This window comes from Lepisosteus platostomus, chromosome 8 (genome assembly GCF_059453375.1).
Source record: "Lepisosteus platostomus isolate fLepPlt1 chromosome 8, fLepPlt1.hap1, whole genome shotgun sequence".
Classification (NCBI taxonomy): domain Eukaryota; kingdom Metazoa; phylum Chordata; class Actinopteri; order Semionotiformes; family Lepisosteidae; genus Lepisosteus; species Lepisosteus platostomus.
Window position 1 is genome coordinate 14,846,480 of NC_142618.1, and position 24,807 is coordinate 14,871,286.

General features: G+C 42.6%; 1 protein-coding gene and 1 long non-coding RNA gene across 4 annotated transcripts; one reads left to right on the top strand and one right to left on the bottom strand.

Moving 5' to 3' along the window:
* Positions 1 to 4,632: 4,632 nt before the first annotated feature.
* Positions 4,633 to 23,381, bottom strand: LOC148656133 (carnosine synthase 1-like). 3 transcript variants are annotated; one of them, XM_088642542.1, is made up of 10 exons: positions 23,097 to 23,381; positions 22,328 to 22,431; positions 16,018 to 16,284; positions 15,043 to 15,132; positions 13,391 to 13,863; positions 12,335 to 12,545; positions 11,851 to 11,936; positions 11,543 to 11,774; positions 10,451 to 10,731; positions 4,633 to 10,258 (listed from the first exon to the last, which is right to left on the bottom strand). In XM_088642542.1, the coding sequence occupies exons 3-10, from the start codon at positions 16,214 to 16,216 to the stop codon at positions 7,955 to 7,957; spliced, it is 3,876 nt and encodes a 1,291-aa protein (XP_088498668.1). In that variant the 5' UTR covers positions 16,217 to 16,284; positions 22,328 to 22,431; positions 23,097 to 23,381; the 3' UTR covers positions 4,633 to 7,954. The 3 variants fall into 3 exon arrangements, with proteins under 3 accessions (XP_088498668.1, XP_088498669.1, XP_088498670.1); XM_088642543.1 differs by lacking the exon at positions 23,097 to 23,381 and having other exon boundaries at positions 22,328 to 22,596; XM_088642544.1 differs by lacking the exons at positions 22,328 to 22,431; positions 23,097 to 23,381 and adding an exon at positions 19,601 to 19,772.
* Positions 20,315 to 24,034, top strand: LOC148656134 (uncharacterized). Its single transcript, XR_015940802.1, has 2 exons — positions 20,315 to 20,443; positions 22,286 to 24,034. It is a non-coding gene; the product is annotated as an uncharacterized LOC148656134 (long non-coding RNA).
* The last annotated feature ends 773 nt before the right edge of the window (positions 24,035 to 24,807 follow it).

Consider the following 24,807-nt stretch of genomic DNA (forward strand, 5'->3'; position numbering starts at 1 on the left):
TAAATAAGGACAGAATTCTGCCCGGGGTCTAGCCTGGAGCAGGACCTTGGGACCAGCTAGCTACCATCTAGCGTTCATTTGATCACTGGAGCAATACGGTTGTTTTGGGGGGTTTTTGTCGACACGAACAGAGCATTGTTCAACAGTAGCCGGTACGCCAGGAGCAAACCGACTTTCTCCCTTTTTTTTTCCCTGTGACTCGCCCCGACTGAGCAGGCACCACCCTGTGCACAGACTTTGTCCGAGTTCAACTCAACGCTAACCGGACAATCCATTTGAAGGAATCGACTGTCAGCGGGAGGCTACAGCAGATCTCTCTCTCGCCGACACTTCGAGCTGCCTGAGGCTTGAAGTGGCACCGAGCCAGCATGGGCAACCGATCCGGTCAGCTGTTCCCCATCTGTCTGCGAATCTGAAGTGGTAGATGATTATAAATCAATAGTCCCCCTCTCGAGAATAAAATTGTTATATGAACACATGTTAATATCAAATTAATTCACTCAACTAGCAGTACTTATGAGTGCCTGAATGTTAATTATTTTAATAGGATTGGTGAGGTTTAGTGTAACCAACGGTATTCTAAGGTAATATCCCTTTTTTATGTAACTTTTCAGCTTCGAATGTTTTATGTTTCACTACATCAATACTGTACATGTGTCCGTGTGTTGTAAAGACTCCTTGTTGCTCTGCCGATTGATTCTTAGTATCCAGTGTAAATTCACGCAATCCACTGTTACAGCTAAATATTGTGCCAATAAATTAACCAAACCCCTACATATTGTAAAGATATAGGGACTAACAGAATCCTTATATAAACAGTGCCTTGCAAAAGTATTCAGGGATCGCGAATTTATGCAAACGGCATATTTCAGTTTTTTCTTTTTCTTAAGAATACTTTCTAACATAAAACAATGTCACATTAAAATAATTTTGAGTTTCAGTGCTTCGAAAGAAAAATATCACAGAGAAAAAGATTTCAATGTAGGATTTGTAATTTAGTCAAATGAAATAATCGGTCAAGGGTCTGAATACTTTTGCAAGGCACTTGTATGCTACATAAATTCAAGAAGGTAATCTGTCTTCCTTAAATTTGCTTATTCCTGCCTCTCCACACCAAACCTTTCCTCCTGCATCTCTCCTTTTTTACTTCTTCCTGGTTACACACAAAACTGACCGGGTAAACAAGTTATATTTTAAATGTATATACCTGTAGTAATCTAAATAGATATAGTCACTATGCAAATACTGTAATCGTTAAAATAAAATCCTTGAAATAACAGAATAACATTTTTGTCACAAATTTATTTGCAAAATAACAAAATGTTCATTTTTGTCTAAACCGAGCTTAGGGGCAGAAGGCACTGAAAAGCAACAGATAAGTTACAGACAGCACTATGAACAATCATTCTAACCGAAAGAGAGACCTAGGTGTACCACTTAAGAACTGTGGCTTTCATGGTTGAAAGTACTTTACATTGGGAATTATTGACATTTACAAGCTAAAGACTGGAATGAATGTGTGGCTTTTAGAAGCGATCAAAAACGTAGTTCTTGTGGGTTTTAATATTTTAAGCCACTATGCATGTTTTTTAAGTTTTTAAATTTTAAATAAGATTTTTATACATATTGTTTTGCTGCAATTTTTTTTCTTTTTAGTAGTTGATATAATTATGGTTTTATAATCATTTGGCTTCATCAAAGGTGTTAGAAATAGTTGTTAGAAATATGCAAGAACAACAAAGTTGCCCTTGTAGTGTGTCTGTGCCCAATCACAGACTTGGGTTACACCACATGGGACAAACACCCTATAGAATCCCTGCACACAGAATTCTATAAAAACATCCTCCATGTGCAGAGAAACATACCTAATAATGCATGCTGAGCTGGATTAGGCCAATAGCCATTGCATATACAAAAAACAGCAATAAATTATTGGTTACACCTAAAAAGCAGTGACCAAAACTCCTATCACAAGTCCCTTCTGAGCCAAGAGAAGAGCCCCCCTCAGCCAACTGGTCCTGAAGGTCACTGACATAAACAATAGTGATACCAACCAGCCTCAGGACAGCACTGATCAAACACCATAAATCAAAATCATCCAAGTCACCGCACAAATGAAACTACACTACCCCATCCACTGGGGAGAAACACAAACACAACACACACTTGATTGCAACAGGAACCTAAAAAGGTAACACACACTAGCTGAGTATCTGACCAGGGTAAAAGACAAGAAAGAGAAATAAGACCCTGACAAGGCAAAGGCTCAGTGATTGCAGCCTCGCCATAGACACTAGACACAGACAGACCTGACTGTACAAAGAGGACTGGCTGTGCTCCCATTAGTATACGAGCAGACAGCTGTGAAACAACATAGCCCACTGTGCTTCCTGCAAGCACTTTTGTTAACTTGTCTAAACATTTACTAATGCCCAACTAGCCCAGAAATAAAATCAGAACTAGAACCCTCAGAATGAGAATGTGCTGGTTTAATTGTAATAAGAGCAAAAGAAAAGAAAGATTCATGGAAATGGTTAGTACTGCAGCCCACCAAATTTAAAATTTGTTATCAAATCAATACTGATGTGTAGCACATTACGAATATTAAGGGGTGAATGCCTGTCTAACGTTGGGCCTGGTGAAGTTTTTATGTTGCAGTGTTTGAAAAGTGTTACAGAATGTGACACAGCGTAGTAGAGAGAGTATGGTCTGGGCCAGGATTGCTGAGAAACGTCTACCCTTCCTTTGCAGCCTACGCATGCTGACGCAGCTACCCACCTGAACTACTACAGCCTATAACTCAGTCTGCTAAAGCTTGTAGTTTCATTTACCTTGCCTCCAAGTGGAAACTCCATTTCCCAGCAGGCAAAATGAATGACGATCAATTTGTTTCCTGTGGGATGAAGCAGTTAATATGCTAAACTATCCTATTGCTTGAGAATTTCTGTGTATATTGCAGCTCGGGTGCCAGGGTGAGCTAGTAATGTTTTACTGTTCTGTGGGACTGGCACGTTCTGCACGTTCTTTAGAGACATTATACTGTTTGTGAGGATGGTTCCCTGCCTGGTGCATGCAGCTGAAACACCCTGGCTAGGGCTGACTTAGCTCGCCCAAATTGTCACATTGAGGTTTTAAGCTTTCATCATATTTATGACTGCAGGGAGTTACAGGACTGTACTGGATCTTCTTCCTTGAAACATCTTTATGAAAATGGTCTGTGTGTGGTGTATGTTACGGAGATGACCTGTCTTCTGTAGCATTAGGTTGGTGTGTTATATACTGTACTAGCTTGTTCTAGAGCAATCACATTTCAGTGTGGGTCCATTTTCCTGTGAATTTGTACACAGTATTTGTACTGTGTAAAAATATTCCATCTCATCATTGACAGCACTTATTTTCCCAGTAAACACTGCCAAAGAGTCACTGGATTTGATAGTCAGTGTTTGATTTCTTCTTCAGTCCATATTATTCTTAAATTTGCAAATACTCTATTGAGGAAATCGAAAGGGTTAAGAATTTTGTGCTCTGAGAAAAGAACAACAGGCTCTGTTCTCATACCTTTCCTTAGCCTTGGCGAGTAGCTGGTTGATAGCTGCAATCGCTCATGACTCTCTTTTATCAAGTAATAAGCATTCCGTTGTGAAACTAAATGTTCTCTTAGTACGCAAACAACTGAAAACGCTTAAGAAAATGTCATGTAGATGTTTTTCTACTGGAATATCTGCTATTGTTTTGGCGTCCTCTTGTATGACTAAATTAGTGTGACTCTCACTAGATAAAAGGGGAAACACTGCTGTATTCTTTTTCAGCTACAGTACATGCAGACCTGTCTTCTGTACTGCGCTCCTGTATGCATACATAAAGGTCCGCTATCCTGCTCACCTCAAACACCTCATCATTGAGTGATGTCCACACTATTTTGTGCTCATACTGTAATAGGCCCTCAAACAGTCTTTTTCAGTTTTGAGGAGTGGAAGAGGCCAGTCTTAAGCTGTCTTTGGTAAAAAAGTCTTAGGAACATGGGTGGTTGGACATATTGGATTTTTTAGAAGTATTAGAAAATACAGAAAATATCCTTGGGAGCCACTAGCTTGTCAGGGGGTTATGAGATAAGAGACTTACCACAAAAATTCAACCCATGTCCAAATTTGGGATTTACTGATTTCTTTCCATCAGGTGGAAGGAGTACCTTTTTGTATGGTTACATTGATATTGTCTTCTTTTCCTCTTGCGACACACTGAATCCACAATCACTGACCAAAGTTGAATTTGGTCTATAGGATGACCACAGTAAAGCTTTGATTAAAGTTTTTTTTTTGACAGCCACTGATCTTGTCAAAGATATCTGTTTGCATGCATTGTGGTACATCTCTGTGGTAGAATGTAGCATATGTGAAGGGCCTATTATTAATGATTAGTACATAATTTACAGTATACAACCTCCCATTAGTGAAAAGGATGAATGTTCTTTACGAGGCCTTAAAAATGCTTCTCTTCTGTAATACATATTCTGAATGAGAAGTAGTCTAATTAATACAGCACTAAAATAATAGTACAGTCCTAATAAATAAAATACCATGTTTTGTCACTTGAATTTGCTGTCATATTTATATAATAAAACATGAACTAATATTATTTTCAGGATCATTTATTATTGTTTGAATTGATGGAAAAAAATCAGCCAAAATCATACCTTGTAATAATAACAATCAACTATAAGAAAGGGAATATCTCATGGCTGTTGTCTCATTCACGAGAATACTCTGTTCCCTCTTGCAGCCTGCTGGAGCTGTAGCAAAAGTCATTGAGTTCCAGGATGCACACCATATGTTTAATAAATACTACTACCATTAATAATAATAATAATAATAATACAAAGGTGAAATGAATTGGAATATTAACATGCTGTTCTCTATGGACATGATTTTAAAATAGTATTTTAAATTCCATGAAAGTTCTGTCTGATGTCTGCATCTTTCTTCGTGTTGGCTAGAGCAACCAGACTCCCCACACTCCTCTTTAATTGACAATTAATACTTCTGAAGTAATGTGATCCTGAAGATTAGTATAAAATGACTGTAATCTAGAAGGTTTGTGTGAGACTGATAATATATAATCTTGCAACGTCAATACCATATTTTGTAATGTAAATCAGATGCATATGCCCTGCTGCAATGAGATATCCATAGAGTGCAGACGCTATTAAGCCATGACCCTGGAGCATGAGGAGAATTCCGTCTCAAGAAATTTGGCCATCCAAACTTCCCCTTCCCCTCTGCCCTTAGCCCCTCACTCCTGAAGTGCTGCAAAGTGACAGTGATCCTCAGGCTGAGAGACCAGGCCCCACAGAGAAGCCTGACCAAACATTACCAGAAAAAAGAATGTGCTCTAGTGCCATTTTGGAAATTTCCACTTGTATGCCCTTCTGTTTTGCTGCCTGAAATTAGTAAAACAGATTTTTTTTTATTTCCCTTCACATAAATCAACTTCATTTAATAAAGTGATCTCCTTAACTTGGATGTGTGTATGCTTTAATGTCATGCATTTTGATCTGCTTCACCTAGTGTCACCCTGATATAATGTGATTTACAAATCTACTACAAGACTGAAGTATTTCCTAACCCTAAAGGAATACATTATTGTGTTTTATACCAAATTTAGACATAATCTAACCTATGAAGAACAATAATTGAGAGGGGCTGAAAAAATACAATGTTTAGTTTCAACCACCTTCATTCCAATTTAACTCTAAATTAATAGATTGTTTACTTCATTGTAGTCTAAAATACATGTATTCTCATCTAGAAACCTAATACAATCTGATCTCCTTTGTTCTACTATTATGGTATACAACCATTTTAATCCAATATTCTATTGCAAAAAAAAATTCAGGCTACTGATCAATTCTAAAAATTATCTCTAATCATTTATTAATCTAGTATAAACTGATGCAATTTGATGTTTATTTGGCCTGTGTTCTCAATCTAGAATACAGTGCCCTGCAAGCATTCACCATTTCACAAACATATCACATTTTGCTGAGTTGAAAATATTGCGTACATTAATTTTAATTAAAACATGAGTACTCAAAGAAAACATCTTTCACTCATAAAAGAGTTTGGGTTGAGCATTCAAGCTTTGATGAAAAACATACATTGTTTTGAAATTCAGAAAATGAGATATCATTGGAAGGATTGGTAAATACTTTTCAAGGCACTATATAGTGATTTACTTTAATCTCGTCTGCTACTACAAAGATTTTAAGTATGATCTCTAACTTAGACCCCCGAGTTTGCTAGTTAGTTAGAATCAGCATTATCAAAAGGTGGTTAATATGAACTTAATATCTACTAATCTAGGAACAGGTAAAGAAGGCTCCACAGACAAAACATTGTGTCTCTTTTCTTTTCCTTACAGCATGGGATAAGCCTTTACCTGTTCCTTTGCAGCCTACACATACTGACACAGCTACCTACTTCAAGATCTAGCACAAAATCTAGATCTGATTTGATCCAATCATCTTTACAGCATCTTTAATTTGTTGCAGTGTAACAGACAACATTCCATGTCTGTATTTAAGCAGCCTTTTTTTGTCTAAAAAGGAAACTTTCTTACATAAAATGGAATAATGTAGCATAATCCAATGAGCTCAAATGGCATATTCTGTAAGTTTCCTTCATATTTATTTGCTTAGCACGTGCCATTATTCAGGACAACCCAGCAAGGCAAGTGTGAGCGTCACTCAGAGGAGTCCAGTCCAGTCTAAAAGAGCTGCCCAACTGCCCCTATACTTTGCCCCTTTGTATTATACTTTGATATTTGTTTCTCTTTTTCCAAAACTGGAAGAGAGGAAAAAGATGACTTGGCAATGGACAGGAGTACCTGGGTGGGGTGGCTGGAGAACACAAAACTCAGAAAAGAAGTTTTGAGCCCCAAAAATATTAAGCCTAAAATGTTATGATCCACTGTTCCAACCCAATTAACTGGACTCTAGTTCAATAACATACTGTACTGTAGTAATAATGCACCAACTTTGTATTTTCACTAATATATTAGAGTACACTACTATATTGTTGTAGTGTTCTTCTAGTGCAGGGGCATCTACACACCTGTGGGCTTTTGTTCCTGTTTATATACAGTAAATGAGCTCTTAATTGAAGGAACTGTTTTTCTTTATATTTGAAAATGTGAAAACTGGGTATCTGAAGATATGTATGAAACACAATAATTAAAAGGCAGCCCTCAAAATTTTTAAAAGATGAAAACAATGAAGGAAGACAACTATAGCCTATTGTTAGGTTAATTAACTATTTAACTGAGAAGAAAAATCAAGAGGCGCAACCTTCCAATTAACCCTATTCAGATAAAATGGAGGTGAGTGTTTGTACAATACTAGTAATTATAATACAAACTCACATCACTCCATTCAGTATGAAAGACTTATGTGCTGCCTTTCAATACAGTTCATTGCAATATACTGTGCTCAGCTGTAAAGTAATAATGCATTTAATGTAATTATCTATGGCTGTAATCTGATATGGTCTAAAATAATTTTATTCGGTGTATTATAATCTAATGCTGAAACTATTTTTGTCTCTCAGAAGCTGATATTTACTTTAAACCACAATACTGAAATGTAATATCAGTGCAGTTGCTTTGACTTAATGTAGAGGATTTTACGCAATTACACAACTATAGCTTTAATCTCTCTGGATATCCCATTTTCTATCACTGTTCCCCTGCCTACAATATCCTGAGCAGACAATGGAATGGAAGATATTTCCCCAGATTTTTAGAAATCACATGCTCTTTAGTTTAATCTAAGGTAATCTACATTTGACTCCAGTAGGATTTGATCCACAGTACTCTGCTGCAATATAATTTACTGTAATCCAATCTGAAAGACTGAAATGTTGTTTCCCTACCCTTGTGTCACCTATCCCCCACTTTCCTCCTATTTAAAATGGGACAGGAAGTAGCTGACGGGGTAGTGGGGTGAGTCAATGCCCAATGCCTGGGAGAGGGTGAGGAGGGAGAGGCGGGCATCTTGGGGGCGCTCGGCACGCACCCCCACGTTGCAGTAGGGCTCCTCATACTCTCCAGCGATTAGCTCCTCCTCCATCTCACAGAGCCGCAGAACCCCCCTGCGGTGCAGCTCCCTGAGCACTGGGGGGCTGGCCGTGGTGCGCAAGGCGTGGAGGTGCTGGGAGACCACGCACATCACCCCTGTCAGGTGGCAGAGGGCGGGCAGACGTTGAGGAGGCAAGCGGGGAGCCAAGCCACAGGCAATCAGGAAGGCACAGAAGAGGATGTCCACCCCAAAGATCTCCCGGATCCAGTCGCGCAGGTAGAATCCCCCCATGCGGGCATTGATCTCGATGAGCTTGGGTCCTGAAGGGGTCATCTTCATCTCCACGTTGAAGACCCCATCCCGCAGGCCGCAACCTAGGCAGCAGCGGTAAGCGGCCTCGATGAGCTGCGCCTCCTTATCACGCGGCAGGCCAGTGGGCATCTGGGCGGCAGTTTCGGTGAAGCCGGGGACCCTTGTGGGGCCGTTGTCAGACACAAAGGCTCCCTCCAGCCTGCCGTCAAAGATGACCACGTCCACGTCATGCTCTGTGCCCCCAATATATTCCATCAGGGTCATGGCATTCCCCCAACCCAGCCCAATGCCGGGGTAGTCCGTCTCCTCCCGTAGGTCACCTGCGATTTTCTCCAGGTGGGCCAGGCTCTCGGACAGGGAATCGACGCGCTTCACGCCCACGGCCCCGGCCCCGTATTCCAGCTTCATTATGGCAGGGAAGCGGAGTTTGATGCTGCCGTCCCCAGTCTCACCATCTGTCACAACCTTCTGGATGTCGGCTGCACTCTCCACGTGTGCACAAGGGACAGCGTAGATCCGGGGGGATGGGAAAAGCAGGGGGACAGAGCGACTGCGAGAGGCAAGAGGGCCTAGGGGGTCTGGGTGCTGGGAACTGAAAATTTTGAAACTTTTGGATGCAGACTCAAAGGGGAAAGAGGGCAGGGATTGGGGATTATTGTCAATGAGGTGAACCAAATTCAGGGACTGATTTGGGGGTTTGCTAGAGGAAGAGAAATATGAGTTTTGTTCGGAAAGTTTTTCATTGTTGAGTGAAAGGCTTTGGGATACACCTAGTGTGAGAGGCTGGGGGTATTTGTGGGAGAGATTGGGTGGGCTAAGGAGCTCATTCTGAGACAGTAGAGAGAAGCAGGATTTCGGTTCTATGATGGGGAGATAAGACTGGTTTGTGAGTGCTGTGGCCAGAGAAAGGGGCAATTCTTTCTTCACTAGAGGAGAATCCCTATCCCTGGTCTGCTCCACTAGAATCTGAAGCTCCCTCTTTTCCAATAAATCATTTTTTATGGCTGTACTGTCCTTCCCCTGAAGATTTACCAAATTCCTTGTATCTACCTTGATTCTGTTCTCTCTGTCTACAGCTTTTTCCTCCATCTTCTCCATCAACTGCTTCTCAATATCTGAATTCTCATTTTCTTTAAGATCAGCTTCACTCCACACACAAGATAAATTCTGAAACATTTCTCTTTTGTTTAGCGAAAGAACGTTCATCCCAGTCCCCCCTTCCTTCATTGCCTGTTCTGTGTTGTTACCCAAACTGGCATTCTCTTCATTATCAAATCGGTGCTTGGCATCAGCAAAAGCTTTAAGTGCTTCTTCACTGTCTTCCCTGATGTCAGTTTCTTTTTCCACCAACACATCCTTCCTTTTTGCCAATTCATCAATGCCAAAACTCTTCTTCCCATTGCAATCAACACTGTGGGAAAGAGAAGATCCCAGCTCTTCCTCTTTGTCTTCCTGAACTGAAGCGAGGGACAAGGCAGGTGGCTTGGGTAACAGAAGGTGGACATTCTGCTTGGAGAGCAAGTTGTGGTCCTGGTGAAATGCACTGCGGGATATTCTAGAAGTACACCCTACATCCTGAGATGAAGAAGAAAGCCCCAGAAGATGGAGGTGGGTACGGCTCTTTTCCTTGGAGGTCTGGACAGCCTCAGGAGGTGGGCCGCGGAGGCCCAGGTGCTGGCAGATGAGTGAAGCCAGAACGATGCAGTCATCCCAGAAACAGAGGCAGCCATCAGGCTGGAGGTCGTTTTGTGAGAGCCAAGCACAGATGCGAGCACAGTGCTCCTCGTCCTGCTGGTGGTCGGTCACATCCATGGCGAGGAATCTGGAGACCAACCCTGCTGCAAAGTGAGAGGGGTCTGACTCCACCAGGAAGATCTGAAAGAGAAAGACAGAGGTGGGTTAATATAATAAAACACAGACACTCAATGACTGGATTCTACAGATGCAGAAGGAGGTGGGAACAGGTGATGTTGTCCTTCCTTTCATGTTATTTTCTAATCTCTTTCATTCCTCCCCTAACTAGTCTTTCCCTTCTGTCATTCCCTTTCACTCTCTTCAGCCTGCTACCTTCAGTCCATAGTCTCTGGCGGATTCCCAGACGAACTTCTTGCTGATCCTCCCTGCCCCAATCACCAGCACACTCTTCCCCCGCAGCAGGTGGCGCTGTGAGCGAGTGAAGGGGGTGTGGAGGAGGGAGCCAGGGCTCTCTGCCTCTCCTCTCTCCTCCTTCCCTGTCATTGCAGCCGTCCCCAGGGCACAGCTCTGAAGACACTGCCAGGAATGCAGCCCCAGGACCACAGGGGTCAGCTCCGCACTACCATTCGAGAGGCAGAGCAGCATGTCCACTCCTGCAAAGACAGTATTGCTTGAACCTCAGAAAGTTACATTAGGGGGTTAAGTAACTTGATGATGTGGCCACAAGGCACTGGTCCACTAACTTTCTATTACAGGAGAGAAAGTCTTCAGAAAGTCAGCATATCATGGGAAGAGCTTCAGTTTTGCACAAAACTTTTTGTGTCTGAGAAAACACAGTGAGAGATATGCCTTTGTTTTCCTTAAAACTTGAAACTGACACTGTTCGGGTGGCAAAAGATCGCAAGATCCCACTGCCATGCCTGGCCTAAGGGTTGAAGGACAGGTTTGCTATTTTTTTACACGGCAACTGAAATTTCATTCCACAAGGAGGGAAGGGTGTTTAGGCACATTTCTGAGACTTTGACCAAGACAATGTATGTTCTGATCTAAAGAGTAAGAAGTATGTTATGGGTGGCTGGGGGAGGTGACCCATATTGTACACAACATTCGAAATGAGGACTTACAGTACTTGAGGTGACAGAAGATTTTAGGATCATTCAGGTTTAAAAATAACTATAATAGTGTGAATATTGTATCACTTTTTCAATTGCTTGTTTGTGGTTTATGGCCCCTGACATATATGATTATAATATAATCAACGTGTAAGAACAATTCACTACCACTCCAACCTGCTCACTACAAAAACAAACATCAAATAGCATGGAAGGAGAAGGTTGTGTGACTCTAGAATAAACTACTGATCTCGTGGCCTTTAAGGACTCACTTTATCATCATGAATCAACTGAAGCTAGAAAACCCACTAGATTTGACCAGGAATCATGTCTGCTCTCGTTCTGTGCTCACCAATGAGATCAGTCTGGGCGGCTATGCCTCCACGTTGGTCAGGAGACAGGCCTGCTTCAGTATCCATGACAACACGCAGGCATCGCTCCGCAGTCTGGGACAGCAGGCGGTGGACTGAGAGGCAGAAGGAGGGATCAGAGAAGCCCCATTCCCGCAGCGCGGTGTCCAGTGATTGGGGGAGGGAGTCCCGGTGGGAGAGAGGAGAGTCACTGACACCAACCCTGCACACCAGCTGAGATGAAAAGGGAAAGAGGTTAAAACCAGGAGGCTAGGAGATGTTTTCTCTTAGTCTTTCTTTTTTGCCTCACCTTGTAGAGCAGAGGGACATCCTGTGGAGATCTGGTAACGATAGCGCAGATTTTCATGGACAATTCAGGAGCTGGAATATTCGCATCTGAAACGCAGAGATGGTTTCTACAGGAGAGGACAACAGCTACACTGCACTCTACTCTTCTCTCTCTTGTACTATAATGAACCAGGCATGCAGCTATGCTGTGCAGTGATGTACTGTCTCTATTGTACTGTACTGAACTATGTATGTAGTTACACTGTGCTTTCCTATACTGTCACTATTGCACTACATGGCACTAGGCATGGGGCTACACTGTGCTATGCTATACTGTTTGTACTGTGCTATACTAAACTAGGATTGTGTAGTTACATTGTGCTGTGCTGTGCTGTGCTGTATGTCACCATTGTACTAAAACTCTGTAGTGTACTGCTTTTGAGCATGTGAGCTATGTTCCTCTAGGTCATGTTGTGACAGATGTGAAGACGGGTTCCCTCTCTCACCCTGATACCCCTCCCAGCTCGGTAGTCGAACCCGAGCCCCCCTTGTCAAGGTGGGACAGTAGGCCTCCAGCAATGCAGCCTCCCCTTTCTCCAGTAGAGGCAGCAGAGAACAGAGCCCTGCCCACACTGCCTCCAAGTTTTTCTGGTCCAGGAAGCGCACTGGAATTCCAGCCCTGCCTGGCCACTGGGCCCTGCTTGACTTCAGCACTACCTGGTGGGCAGACGGAGAACTACATTTACAGACTAAAGCTACTCCATTCACACTTGGATAATACAATGCTTTAATTAATTCTGCACTTTTAGACTTATTAGAAAACTGAGATGACTGACTAGACTATTTTAAAACTGCACTGACTAAATTGTCTTAATACAGCATTAAGAGACTGGACTGTTATAACAGTGTACTGACCGGCAAGGCTATTGTAATGCAATAGCCTTGCCGGTCAGTATACTAACATGGTACTGACACAAGACTCAAGTACTGCTACCTCTCAGCAAAATGTACTATTTTGTAAATAAGAGAGCTAGGCACTTCCCCTCATTAATCTGCTCTGCAAGACTTAATCTTCAAGGCTTTTCTGCCTTGTAATTGTTCTACCACTGTAATTGCTAATGGGCCTATTTCTGCAATAAGAATTTAGACAAACACCAGAGCGGGTGTGTTCAGATCAATTAGTGACCCAGTAGATGCATGGCATCATCTTCTATAGCATGGCTTCCCAGTTTATCCCAGACAATCACAGTTTCTCTACACTTTCTGTGAAGACGCTTCCTAATTTTGGTTCAAATTACCCTAAATACATTCATTTATAAATCTCATATTGAAGAGTCATCTTGATAAAGAATGATCGACTTAGTTTTTGTGACACAACTGAACTCAATATTATAATTGAGATCTGACTGATGTTGTGTAACTTAATCTTATTTCTCTTGTTGCAATTATATACTTTTCATATATTTCATGTAGAAAATATTATATCCTCAACCATATGCTAATATGTCAACATTACTACTATTAATTACCATGATAGTGTTAACGACCCACCCTCTACTTACCTTTCCTGATCTCTGCACCACTGCCGACTCCAGGAAGCTCTGTACTGCCTTCCTCACCCTCTCTTCCTCCTCCTCCTTCATAAAGTCAGTCACCTCCACAATGCATACCCCAGCCTCGTCCCCTCCATAGTTAAGCTTGTCTGTCAGGGGACTGAGGACCACGGCCAAAGTAGGGGGGCAGCAGAGACCCCCTCTCTGTAATGCAATCCGGGCATTCAGAGTGTCGCCCCAGAACTGGAAGAGATCTGCTGAGCCTCCCATGGGGCAATCCAGCTCCCGGGTCACTTCCTGTATCTGTTCTGCCCAGGGAGCACAGGGGAGAAAATAGGTAACCTGCCTTGGGGGGTCAAAGGTCAACAACTGGGTGCGGCCCCCCAAATCAAAGGACACAGCCCGATGGACCAGCAGTAAAGTAGATGGAGGAGAAGGGCAGCAAGAAAGCCAAGTGGGGGAGAGACAAAGGAGGGCATCCCCTGAAAGAGAGAGAAAGAGAAGGGGTGAGTGTAGAGCAGTGCTTTTGGCCCACGTTCTCTGGAGTCCCACAAAACCTGGAGCAGCTGACTGTTGGGAGTAGGGCTCCCTTTGCAAAGACCTGAGCAGTCAAGATCACCTTGACTACTACTATCAAATTGGGTGAACATCAACACTGCACTGGGTGAGAGGAGTTAATTTAGTAACACTTCACTAGGACAGGATGGTTAATGCACATATTGACTGGATACTACACTACGCATTGACACTATTGAGAGAGAGATTAATACAGACACACTGACTGGACGGTACAGTACAGTACTGCAACATGACTGGGATGGAAGAAAAGGCAGACATAAACAAGATTTGGTTTGGAACAGCAGATGGAAAAAAGGGGCAGAGAGGGTAAGGAACCAGAGGGTAAGTCAGATTTGCAGAGGTCAAGGGCTTGAGTGACATTCTTGACTCGGGCATACAGCCCAAGTCTGCTTTCCAAGTGGGAAAGAGAGACGGATCGTTTTTTCTCGGGTAATGTAGGGTCATGACGTCCAGACAAAAAGGTCATGTTACCGTGTGTTTAGAAATTCAACTTGATAAATTCTGTTATTTTTAATTTGACCCTTGTTGCAGATTAGGCAGATATTTCAAATTCTTACTCAAGGAATAGCAACATTTGGGCATTTTTCGTTCTCATTACTAGTTGACATCCCCTTATTATTAGATTAGTTAGATTTTTTCCCTCTGATTTACTGCAGCCGACTAAACATTAGCATGATTTACCACAATACGGTCTAGTCTAGGCTAAGGTCAAAACAAGTGCACTTTTCATTGCCCCTTTAGATAAGGTCATTGTTATCAGCTGTGCCAAACAGCTGCCAAGTTCATTTTTTTTGCCAGCGAAGAAATTGACCCTGATTTCACACCAAGGAACAGCTGCAACAGCTCTTATTGACTGTGGGATCAGAAAACAGAAACAAGACAGAAGAGGAATTCTGTACAGAACCTTGTTAACGGGTACTAATTCTTAACTATACTCATGTGCAAAAGTTCATTAATTGAACCCACTGCTGTAATCAGTCTCTCCTCTTACACAGATCAAGCCATCACCACAGGTAACATATATACTGTATCCAGTCACTCAGGCAGTCAGGCAGTGAGTCGATATGAAACAGCTTGCTTACCTGGAGACACTGTACCTGCTTCTAACAGCAGAGACAAGTAAGGGAGAGGAGAGCCGAGCACACAGATACACATTGCAGAGTAGGATTCACCTGGAGAGAGATAAATACATACAGGACAAATACAGAGACTGATTGGACACTACAGTACCTTAACACTGCACTGAGAGAGAAAGTTTATTAATCTCACTGGACATTTTTAATTTAAAACATTTTGAAAGAAGTCAAGCCAGCTGTTTTTTGTCATTATTTTTCCAGTCGTTATCCTACAACCCCTGGATAGCTTGCAAGGAAATCTGTCTGCATCAGCAACTAAACTGTGAGTCTTAATTTCACAAAGCTCAGTTTGGGGCGAAGAGCTGAAAGATTATCCCCTGATCAGCCATGCTCTTTGAAGACGTTTTGACTCTGCTTGAAGAAGTCAGTCTTGTGCCAAATGCTGGGTGGAGTTAATGTTTCTCCACAGTGGAATAAGACAGTTGTTGGGGTTATGTGAGCATTTTCACTCCTACTAACGTCCTGCCTATCTTCCTGCAATTCCACAGTTCCTCACAGATTCTCTCAACCCATGACTGTGTGGACAAGCAGTCACTTCCCTCTCCGCCAGGTGAAGAGCTGCCCTCTATTCTGAAACAACCAAACAGGCAAACAACCAATCAGTCTCAAAGCTGGAACCACTGCTTCCTGGTTTCGAAATCATAAACTGAACAATTGTTTTCTGTCACGCGGTCAGGAGACTAAGAGGACTGTGGGGAAAGTGGTTCAAATCTCTCAATCTTGTTCAAGCCGCCCTCTCACACCCAGAAAGTGAAGTAGTTCACTTTGTTCTAAGCGAGAGTGATGTTCTGTTGTTCTCTTGATGGTGAGAGGGCACCACTCACTCTCTCTTTTCTGAATAAGTGGTCAGTGGAGCAATAGAGTTCTCAGCTGCAGCCAAAACACAGAATTCCTGAACGCCAACTCTTATTGGGATTTTACCAGCTGCAGGGGTGCCACCCTGGAATGTCCCATCCCGAGTCAGGGGGAGCCCCAGTTCTCTCAAGGCGTCCTGAAGGAGCTGGAACAGCATGTTAGCCTCCTCGTTCTCCTCTTGGCGCAGCGCCCCCAAACCAGCACCTCCTTCCTTGAGGCGCATGACCTGGGAGCCACTGGGGGAGACAGAGGTGGATCCTGACATAGCAAATGGCCTGCCGGGGGAGAGCTGATGGAGCTGGGAGAGAATAACCCAGGACAGTGCAGGAACCACTGAAGAGAGAGACAGAGAGATCTGTTTAGTCAGTGTGTTTGATTAATTTTTAATTACTTGAACCTGGGTTTTAAAATTACATTACACAGACTCCAGACTGTGGCTGAACTTTCTCACCCTCTGTTTCTATCGGACACAGAGAGCTTATATGCAGGAATGTGGGCTAGAGTCCGTCAGCACAGACACTGATCCAGATAGTGTTACTGACACTGACACTGACACTGACAAGTATACTGATTTATAGTGATTACGGTCTACTGGTTCTTTTTTTAGGTGCGAAAGAGAAATATCATACAGGGGACGTTGGACTGTTATAGAAAGTTTGAGTTTTCTTTTTGGTTTAGTGCTGTATAACAGACAGGTTATGATTTTTGTATGAATGTAATTTTCATGTATTCAAGGTCCAGAGATGGAAGAAACACATTCTCACTACTGGTGATTGCAGCTGCTGTTTGTAGACATTTAGAAACTGTACTTAATGTCTTTATTTTTTCTCCCACCATGATAAAGCCAAGCTTTTACCTACAAGATTATCAGGCCCTGCATTGTCCAGGCATTTTTCCCACACAAGATTTAAATTGTGATTGATTGATCCAAAGATCTCGTCCAGCATTTTCTGAAAAGAAGCCCGGGTATTGGCCTTATCAACATGGCGGGGCACCTTGTTCCATGCTCCCACCACCCTTTGCGTAACAAAGCACCTCCCGGTCAGATTCAGATATACTTTTTTGAAGTTTTCATATGTGCCCTCATGCACATGTTTCACTGTTGGTGCTGAAATCCATTATAGGTAAAAATGCATTGCAAACCAGACATTGCTCTGCCAAACCAGGGATGAAAGCAACTGTCAGCCATTGTGCTCCATTTTATTTTAAACTGCTAAAAATCCTGATGCCTCTGTCTGTTTCAAGAAATGTAAGATAACCACTTCGGCCTTAACACGAATGATCACTGAATAAGACTGCAGTATTTATCTGGATGTGGTTTGTAGCAAACTCTTATCACTGGACTGTTTTTATCGGTTCTGAGACCCTTGAGTCATGTAGGTGAAGCTTCTTCCTTGAAGATTCCCGTTGTAAAGTAGTTAATAGCTACACCTCCCGCCTCTCCTGGAAGATGTAAAGGTTTATTCCATACTGAAAAAAGAAGGAAAGCAACACAGAGTTTCGGCTTCACACCTGAAGAAGGCTCCCCGAAGAAGGCTCCACAGCCAAAATCTTGTGTTTCTTTTCCTCTCCGTTCAGCAAGGAAAAAACCTTTACTTGTTCCTTTGCAGCCTACGCATGCTCATGCAGCTCCCTACTTGAACTTCTCCTGGAAGATGTTGTATTTGTCGCCTCCACTCCCAGCCAGTCCTATTTCATGGAGTCCAGTTACATCACAGTCACCCACAGCTGCAGTAAATCCTTTCCTTTCCAGTCCTTTGACATTTTGTCTCTCCCTGGGGTTTCTGGCTCCCAGTGTTTCTCCCCTGAAGACTCTCTTTGGGATACCTCCCCACACACACACCCACTCTGACCCTGTGCCCCTTCTCCATTCTAGCAGAATAGCAGTTTCTCTGAGGATCATGGATGACAGGTGCCCATCATGTACGACAAGAATCCATCATGCCTGTGCTGTTGCACGAAATGTCATTTGTCGGAACATTAACAACCACAAATAGGTCTTGACCACAATTCACTTCTCTTTAGATATCAGGTGGGTAGCTGCATTAGCATGCGTAGGCTGCAAAGGAACAAGTAATAGGTTTATTCCATGCTGAAAAAAAGAAGAAAGAGAACACAACGTTTCGGCCGTGGAGCCTTCTTCAGGTGTGAAGAAGGTTCCACGGCCGAAACGTTGTGTTCTCTTTCTTCTTTTTTTCAGCATGGAATAAACCTATTACTTGTTCCTCTTTAGATATCATCCACCATGTTACCAGGGAAACAGTGTTAAAGTGACCTTATCACTGCATAGCTATACTCTAGTGCCCAAACTGGTGCTGCGTGTACACAGTTAGAACCTAGTATCCTACACTGGCACTGTCTGTATGCAGCTATAACCTAGTGTTCTAGAATGGCACTGCCTGTATACAGTAAGAATTGAATAATTGAATTGGCTTCTTCATTCTGTTCTCCTCCCCACTGAGAGCTGGTGTGTGGTGAGTGTACTGGTGCACTATGGCAGCCATCGCATCACCCAGGTGGGGCTGCACACTGGTGGTGGTGGAGGGGAGTCGCCATTACCTGTGAAGCGCTTTGAGTGGAGTGTCCAGAAAAGGGCTATATAAGTGTAAGGATTATTATTAGTAGTAGCAGTAGTGTTGTTTATTCCATGCTGAAAGAAAACACAATGTTTCGGCCGTGGAGCCTTCTTCAGATCTGAGGCTCACTTGTTCCTTTGCAGCCTACGCATACTGACGCAGCTACCCACTTGTAGTAGTGTTGCTGTTGTTGTTACACTGGTGCTGTTTGTAAACTGTTATAATCTAGTGTTTTACCCTGGAAATAAGTATATCCAGTGATTAACTAGCGTCCTAGATAGTTATTGTTTGTTAACGGGATATGGATATGGGTAGGGGGTCGTAGCTTCGTCTTTTCGTTTGATTAAAATCCATTGTTTCTGTAATATCGGCCAAACTTTGCCTCTGACCGACTTGCTCAGATCAGTGCGAAGCTTCTATAGCGTCTCACTTTAGCGGTTTGGACTGGGGGGTTGGATTACGATTGAATACCAGAAATTACTCGCGTTCACTCTGGGGCGAGCACGCAGCCCCCTGAGCTATAACATGCCCCCTTAAAGCAGAATGCTGTGCTATAATCTAACTGGCGTTTTAAATTGTTTACTGTGTATTGTGCATACCATCTATTTTTGGACTTTGCACGTTTGCCACAGATGTAAGTCTCACAACGCTTCAACATTCTGCTTTACTACCAAATACTGTACAATGCCAATGTTGCCTCAATGGAAAAATGCGCGTGGGGTCACATTTCACTTCGCGGAAGATACAAAATTGAAATTTGCTGCCTTTTAAACTCCGCTGGCTGAAGAGGAGCAGAGCGGGCAGGTGGGACGAGGACGAGTTTTTTAAAGAATAAGTTCCTCCCCGCCCGACATGATCAGGGCAAGACGCGTGGAGTAAAGGCTCGTCACTGAACTACTGGTTTGTGATACTCGCAGCCGCGCTCAGTCTTTTCTGTGCCGGGCTCTGTAGCACATGACAGCCGAACGGTCCTGTGCACAGGTGGGCCTATATCCAGATGTGAGCAAGAGCTTAATTCGACGATACAAAAGCAATAAAAACAGAACAATTTCTGGGCGTTGAAAACCACTCACCCGGAGAGGTTCCGCAGGTTCACAGATCCGCAACCTGAGGTTTTTTACCTTTTCCTCTTGTCAGTGTGGATTTTACCCTTTTGGTCCTTTGTTGCTCGGACGCCGATTTTCTAACCCCACGGCAGCAGCCCGTTCTAGGACATCTGTCACAGCCGGCGAGTCGCACCCACAGAGAGAGAGAGCGCGTCTCGCTGAAGACACGCAGGCAGGAAACTGATAAATGTGTACACGGCTGCGCCGTATAAATAGGATCCAAGGAATTTGTGGTGGCCCTCGTTTTAGTGCTCCTTTCAGATAGACTGAAACTCTGCAAAGTGGGATTCATTAACCTTTACATCCATACAGTACATTATTCTTCGAAGTGGGATCACAAGATACAATCGGACCCTGGATCTTAACAATTGTAAAATTGAAGTGGAAAAAAAACTATGACAAAAAAGGGATTCCGGGTGTTTTCGAGTCAGTAGGATACCAGTGTCCCACGGGGAATGTGCTGCCGTTTTTCTGTCACAGGTGGATTCCCTCCTCACATTCAAAGCGTCATACATTTGCAACCATTTTTACCACGCGGTATTTAACTGAAGCAATTTGCGTGCTGTACTTTGCTCAAGAGCACAAGAGCAGTGTCTCAGGTGCGATTTGAACCCACAACTTTCCAGTTATGAAAAAGAAGAGAGAAGCTTTGTGCATTCTCGGAGCCCGAAAGCAACCGGACGCGATCTCTGGAAGGGGGTGCTTTCGTTACATGAAGGGTTTTCTTTTAAAAAGCACGGAGGATCTTACAGTATTTTTGTCTTCGGTAGACGGTATTACTATATTGGGATACCGAGATCCGTTGAGAAGGTATTTTTCTTCATCTGGGGAGTTTAACCCTGTAACCTCTGAGCTCGACTGGAATCCGTCATGCCTGTGCTCTTGCCCTTTGCCGTGGAATGGTTCCCAGTAGCTGAGAAAGCTGATTCCTTATTCTGCTCACCCTGACCTCTACCACAAGCTCTGTTGACAGGGCAATATTTGCATGACTACTCTTTGATACAGAAACCTACGGTCTAGGGTTTATTCTTCAGTTTAATTCCAATGACTATGATTTTTTTCCTTAGGGAAAACATGTAATTTCTCAAAACATTAGAATCCACATAAGGCTTGATCAAAATTCACTATCCTTTAGACAATGTCATCCAACTTAATACCAGACACAGTGTTACAGTGATATTATCACTGCTTAGTTATAATCTACTGCCCAAACTGGCACAGCTTGTATATAGTTATAATCTGTGTCCTTGACTGCCACTGTCTGAATACAGACGTTATTTATACTGTACATTTCACTGTTACTACAATTTTGATTATTTTTAAAGGCATAAACACTTTACTCTACCTTCGTTGCAAAATGTACGGCGCGAAACGGAGCACGCTATTGTAAGAGTCTTCGCAAGTATATTTCAAAGTAATAGCAAGGGGTAACGGGTATTCACATTGAGAAACATGTGTACACATACAAACCGAACAGTAAACGGCACAGCACCACAGTGCAGCACTATGTGTGTAAAACTATAGTATTTATAACAAAACACATTCTTCACCGGCAGTATCTTAGCCCAAATGACTAATGACCCCAAACGAACTGTCGCTGAACTGCAGCTGTACAGTGTAGTTATAAATGCTCATGTTCTGCTCCCTCTGTGCTCACAGAGAATATACTGGAGCTACTGTCGTGTGTTAAATTAAAAACTGAAACTCACAAGTTACCGTCATTACTGTATAGGTGATTATGAACAGGATATATTTCACCCTGTTATGTTACAGGTCCAGCACTATGTGATTTTCCGTAGTTTGTGTTGAAATGGAAAACAACATGAAACCATTACCTATTCTTCTTCTTATTGTCGTTGTTGTTACACTGGTTCTGTCTCTAAACTGTTGGAAGTATGTATATGCAGTTATTAACTACTATCCTCCATAGTTATTGTATTTTAACGGGATATGGATATAGGTCGGGGGTCGTATCTTCGTCTTGCCATTTGATTAATTTATAAATTAGTGTCTCTTTTATTATTATTATTATTATTATTATTATTATTATTATTATTATTATTAACTGGACATAGTGCACAGAGTTCAAATGTCGCACTATCGCTTATCACATTTCAGCCCAGCGATAAAAATGTACAGGACGATAAATTGCTGAGCCTTGTAATTTACGCTACAGTTCCAAATCAGTTTATACTTCAAATCAACAAAAAAAACAGAACCAGATGGTGCAGTGTAGCGCACAGCTCTGTCATTGAGGTGCTGCTATTTTTTGACTGTGCAACATGCAAAGTGACCGTGTATAACAGTCATACAGGTCAGTGCAGGGGTGGGGGGACAGTGTGGCGTGTTTAGAGACACGACCCACAGTAGTTTGAAACGAATAATGTAGCAGTGAGTCGGACATTATACTGCACGCATCTGTGACCCACTTAAATAATCCGCTCACCACTGGCTAGCGATAATCTGATAAGCGACTTCTCTTCCTCTCTAATGACAATGTCCTTAGGAAATTAAAGGGCAATCACGTAAAACTTATGATAACTAGGTAGACTGTTGAAGGAACTACAACATGAAAAAAGTAATTTTAATTCATCAGCAGCAAACCTTTCTCACATCTCTCACACTTTCTCACACTCTGTTTCCCTCACACAGAGTGAGACACGCACACAGAGCCCAGCTCTCCCCAAGACTCACCGGAGTGACTGCGCACGCTGAGGACGGGCACGGCACTGAAGCACAGAAACCGGGGCTGTCAGGCAAAGGGAGAGGGCGGGTAGAGGCGGAGAGAGAGAGGGGGGCTAGGAGAGGTGGAAGGAGAAAAGAAGGAAAAGATAGAGAGCGAGTAAGAGAGCGGTTTCTGGGCCGTTAAAGGGCAAGTCACACCTAGTTTCTCATGGGCGGACTGACATACGGGTCACCCGGTCCTTCTGGACTGCATGGGTGATCTCCACATGGCGGCACAATCTACTTCAAACTACCGGAATCAAGCCCAGAGAAAATATGTTGTTGTATGTTTTTAAGGGTAACTGGGTATATTTGTTACTTAAGCCTTTTCAGATTTTTCAATGGGCAACTAAACGGAACCTATTTCTCTTGGAATCGGACCGTGTCGAATAACAGACCAAGCGTGACGAAATAGCAACGATGACGCGTCTCACCTTGACTCTCACTCTCAGAGGGTCAAAGTCTTATAAAATAATATCGTACTGTCCCAACAGCAGCGCGATTAATTACTGCTGTATTTTGGTAATAGTAACAAAAATATGACGTCAACCTTCACCACAAGCGATTATTAATAGCAGCGATTAATTTGAGAGTACACGCAATGTAAATATTTCCAATCTCTGAGTCAGCCATTGTAACTGATAAAATAACGTGGTTAGGTCAGGTTTGTCCCTCTATTAGGGATAGTCGGTCTAGGCACTAGGTAGAGGTAGATTTAATTACACTAAAAACTTCGAACCTTAAGACTAACTGCTTAACTAGCGTGGGGTCCTCAGATCTCTTCCAAAAAAAGCTGAAGGAAAGACTTGTAATGGCGTGGAGTCCCGGTTCGAATGTAGATCACTCCGGTTCTATAATTAAGTTGTCGCTCCCGACTCTGCTAACTCTTGAAGACCAATTTCCGACGATCTTTTGCCAGGTTCCGCTGCTTCTGGATCAGTGTGTCCGGAGCGCCGAATAAAGGACAGGCAAACAAACCGCACAACGCGTGGAGCACTAGTCCTAAAGCAAAGGAACCCGAGGCTTTAACGGGGGGGAAGGGGGTGTTTGGTTGCAAACCACGACTGGAATGATTGGCCAGTGGACTGACTGTTTAAAGTGCCCATGATTGTTCAGTTGCACCTGGGGAGTGGCGCTTTAATATTCCTTCGGTATAATGATTGCATGATCCTGTGCGAGCCCAACAATGTCTCATTTGGGTTTAACTGCCTTTCAAACACTTGATCAGTATATCTTGGCGTACAATGTCACCGCAATGTCAAATCCGTTATCATTGCTGTACAAATTACACTTTATACTTGTGTATACTTGTGTATACCCTGTTGAGGAAATAGCAAAACGTCGAATAAACTAAGAATCTCGTGTTATTGCACATTCACAATCCATGCAGTTATCAATACAAAGGGGTGTGATAACACGTGATGACTTTTACATTTTGAAATGTAATGTGTTACAATGAGTGTGTTACAATATGTGTTCAAATCTCTTTAAGTCACTGGGCTGATCACTAAGTAAATTCTATTTTACATTGTATTTATCACTCATATCAGTCTCCTAATTGCAAATACAAAATGCTTGACTCAGAGCGAGATATATCAGCTTTCTGTGTATATCTATGGTGTGAATATAATTGTACAGGTGACGAAAACGAAAAACTAAATACATTCTAAGTTGCTGCTATGGAGTTTATTTGATTTTGAATCTGTATTAAGCCCTCTCTCTCTCTCTCTCAGCACAGTGTTATTGTACTGTAGTGTCCAGTCAGTGTGTCTGTACTTTATGATGTAGGGTAGTTAGAGTTATGACAACACTATACACATTAATCAATTTAGACAGAAATAATGTAGGGCTACTGTGACCTAGACTGATTTCAGCCTCAAGACCTTTATGGTGTGAAAACATTGATCAGAGAACCAAGGTCATATAAGCTTCAGGATTACTATGTACATGTATAATGGTCTTATCAACTTTAAGAACTGTAACCATAGCAAATTTTACAGTATGTACGTAATGAACTTTCAGTGAGTTGCTATCACATAGTAGTATGTGCATGTATTGTAAATTGTGGAGTATCAGAGGCAGTTTGTGGTGTAGAAATCTCTCCACTTGAAGCACAGGGGAGGCACAGAACCCAGTGCAGTGATTGAATTTGATGTTTTCAATATTCCTTTCAATATTCCTCTCATCCATTTCCAGCACAGCACTGTAGTAATCCCCCTCTCAGTATATTACCCTCTCTCTCTCTCCGAGCAGTGTTGTAGTGTCCAGTCTCTGTTTCTGTCCTGCATTAATGACTCTCTGGCTCCTTTCATTTTTTATTCTCTCTGCGCACATTGATACTGAATGGCCTTGGCTGTGACTTAAGAAATCCCAGAGTGTGGTGGGTGAGAGTAATGGATGGAGTCACAGAGACTTTCAGTGGCAAGTGTTTGTGTGTCTGTGTGGAGCTG

Bases quoted from the DNA above. Each gene is read 5' to 3' on its own strand.
- LOC148656133 (XM_088642542.1), bottom strand. From the start codon at position 16,216: ATGTCAGGATCCACCTCTGTCTCCCCCAGTGGCTCCCAGGTCATGCGC. The intron at 13,864-15,042 runs GTAAGCAAGCTG...TCTCTCTTTCAG, and splicing joins AGCAGGTACAGTGTCTCCAG to GGGATGCCCTCCTTTGTCTC. The intron at 12,546-13,390 runs GTAAGTAGAGGG...TCTGCCCACCAG, and splicing joins TGGTGCAGAGATCAGGAAAG to GTAGTGCTGAAGTCAAGCAG.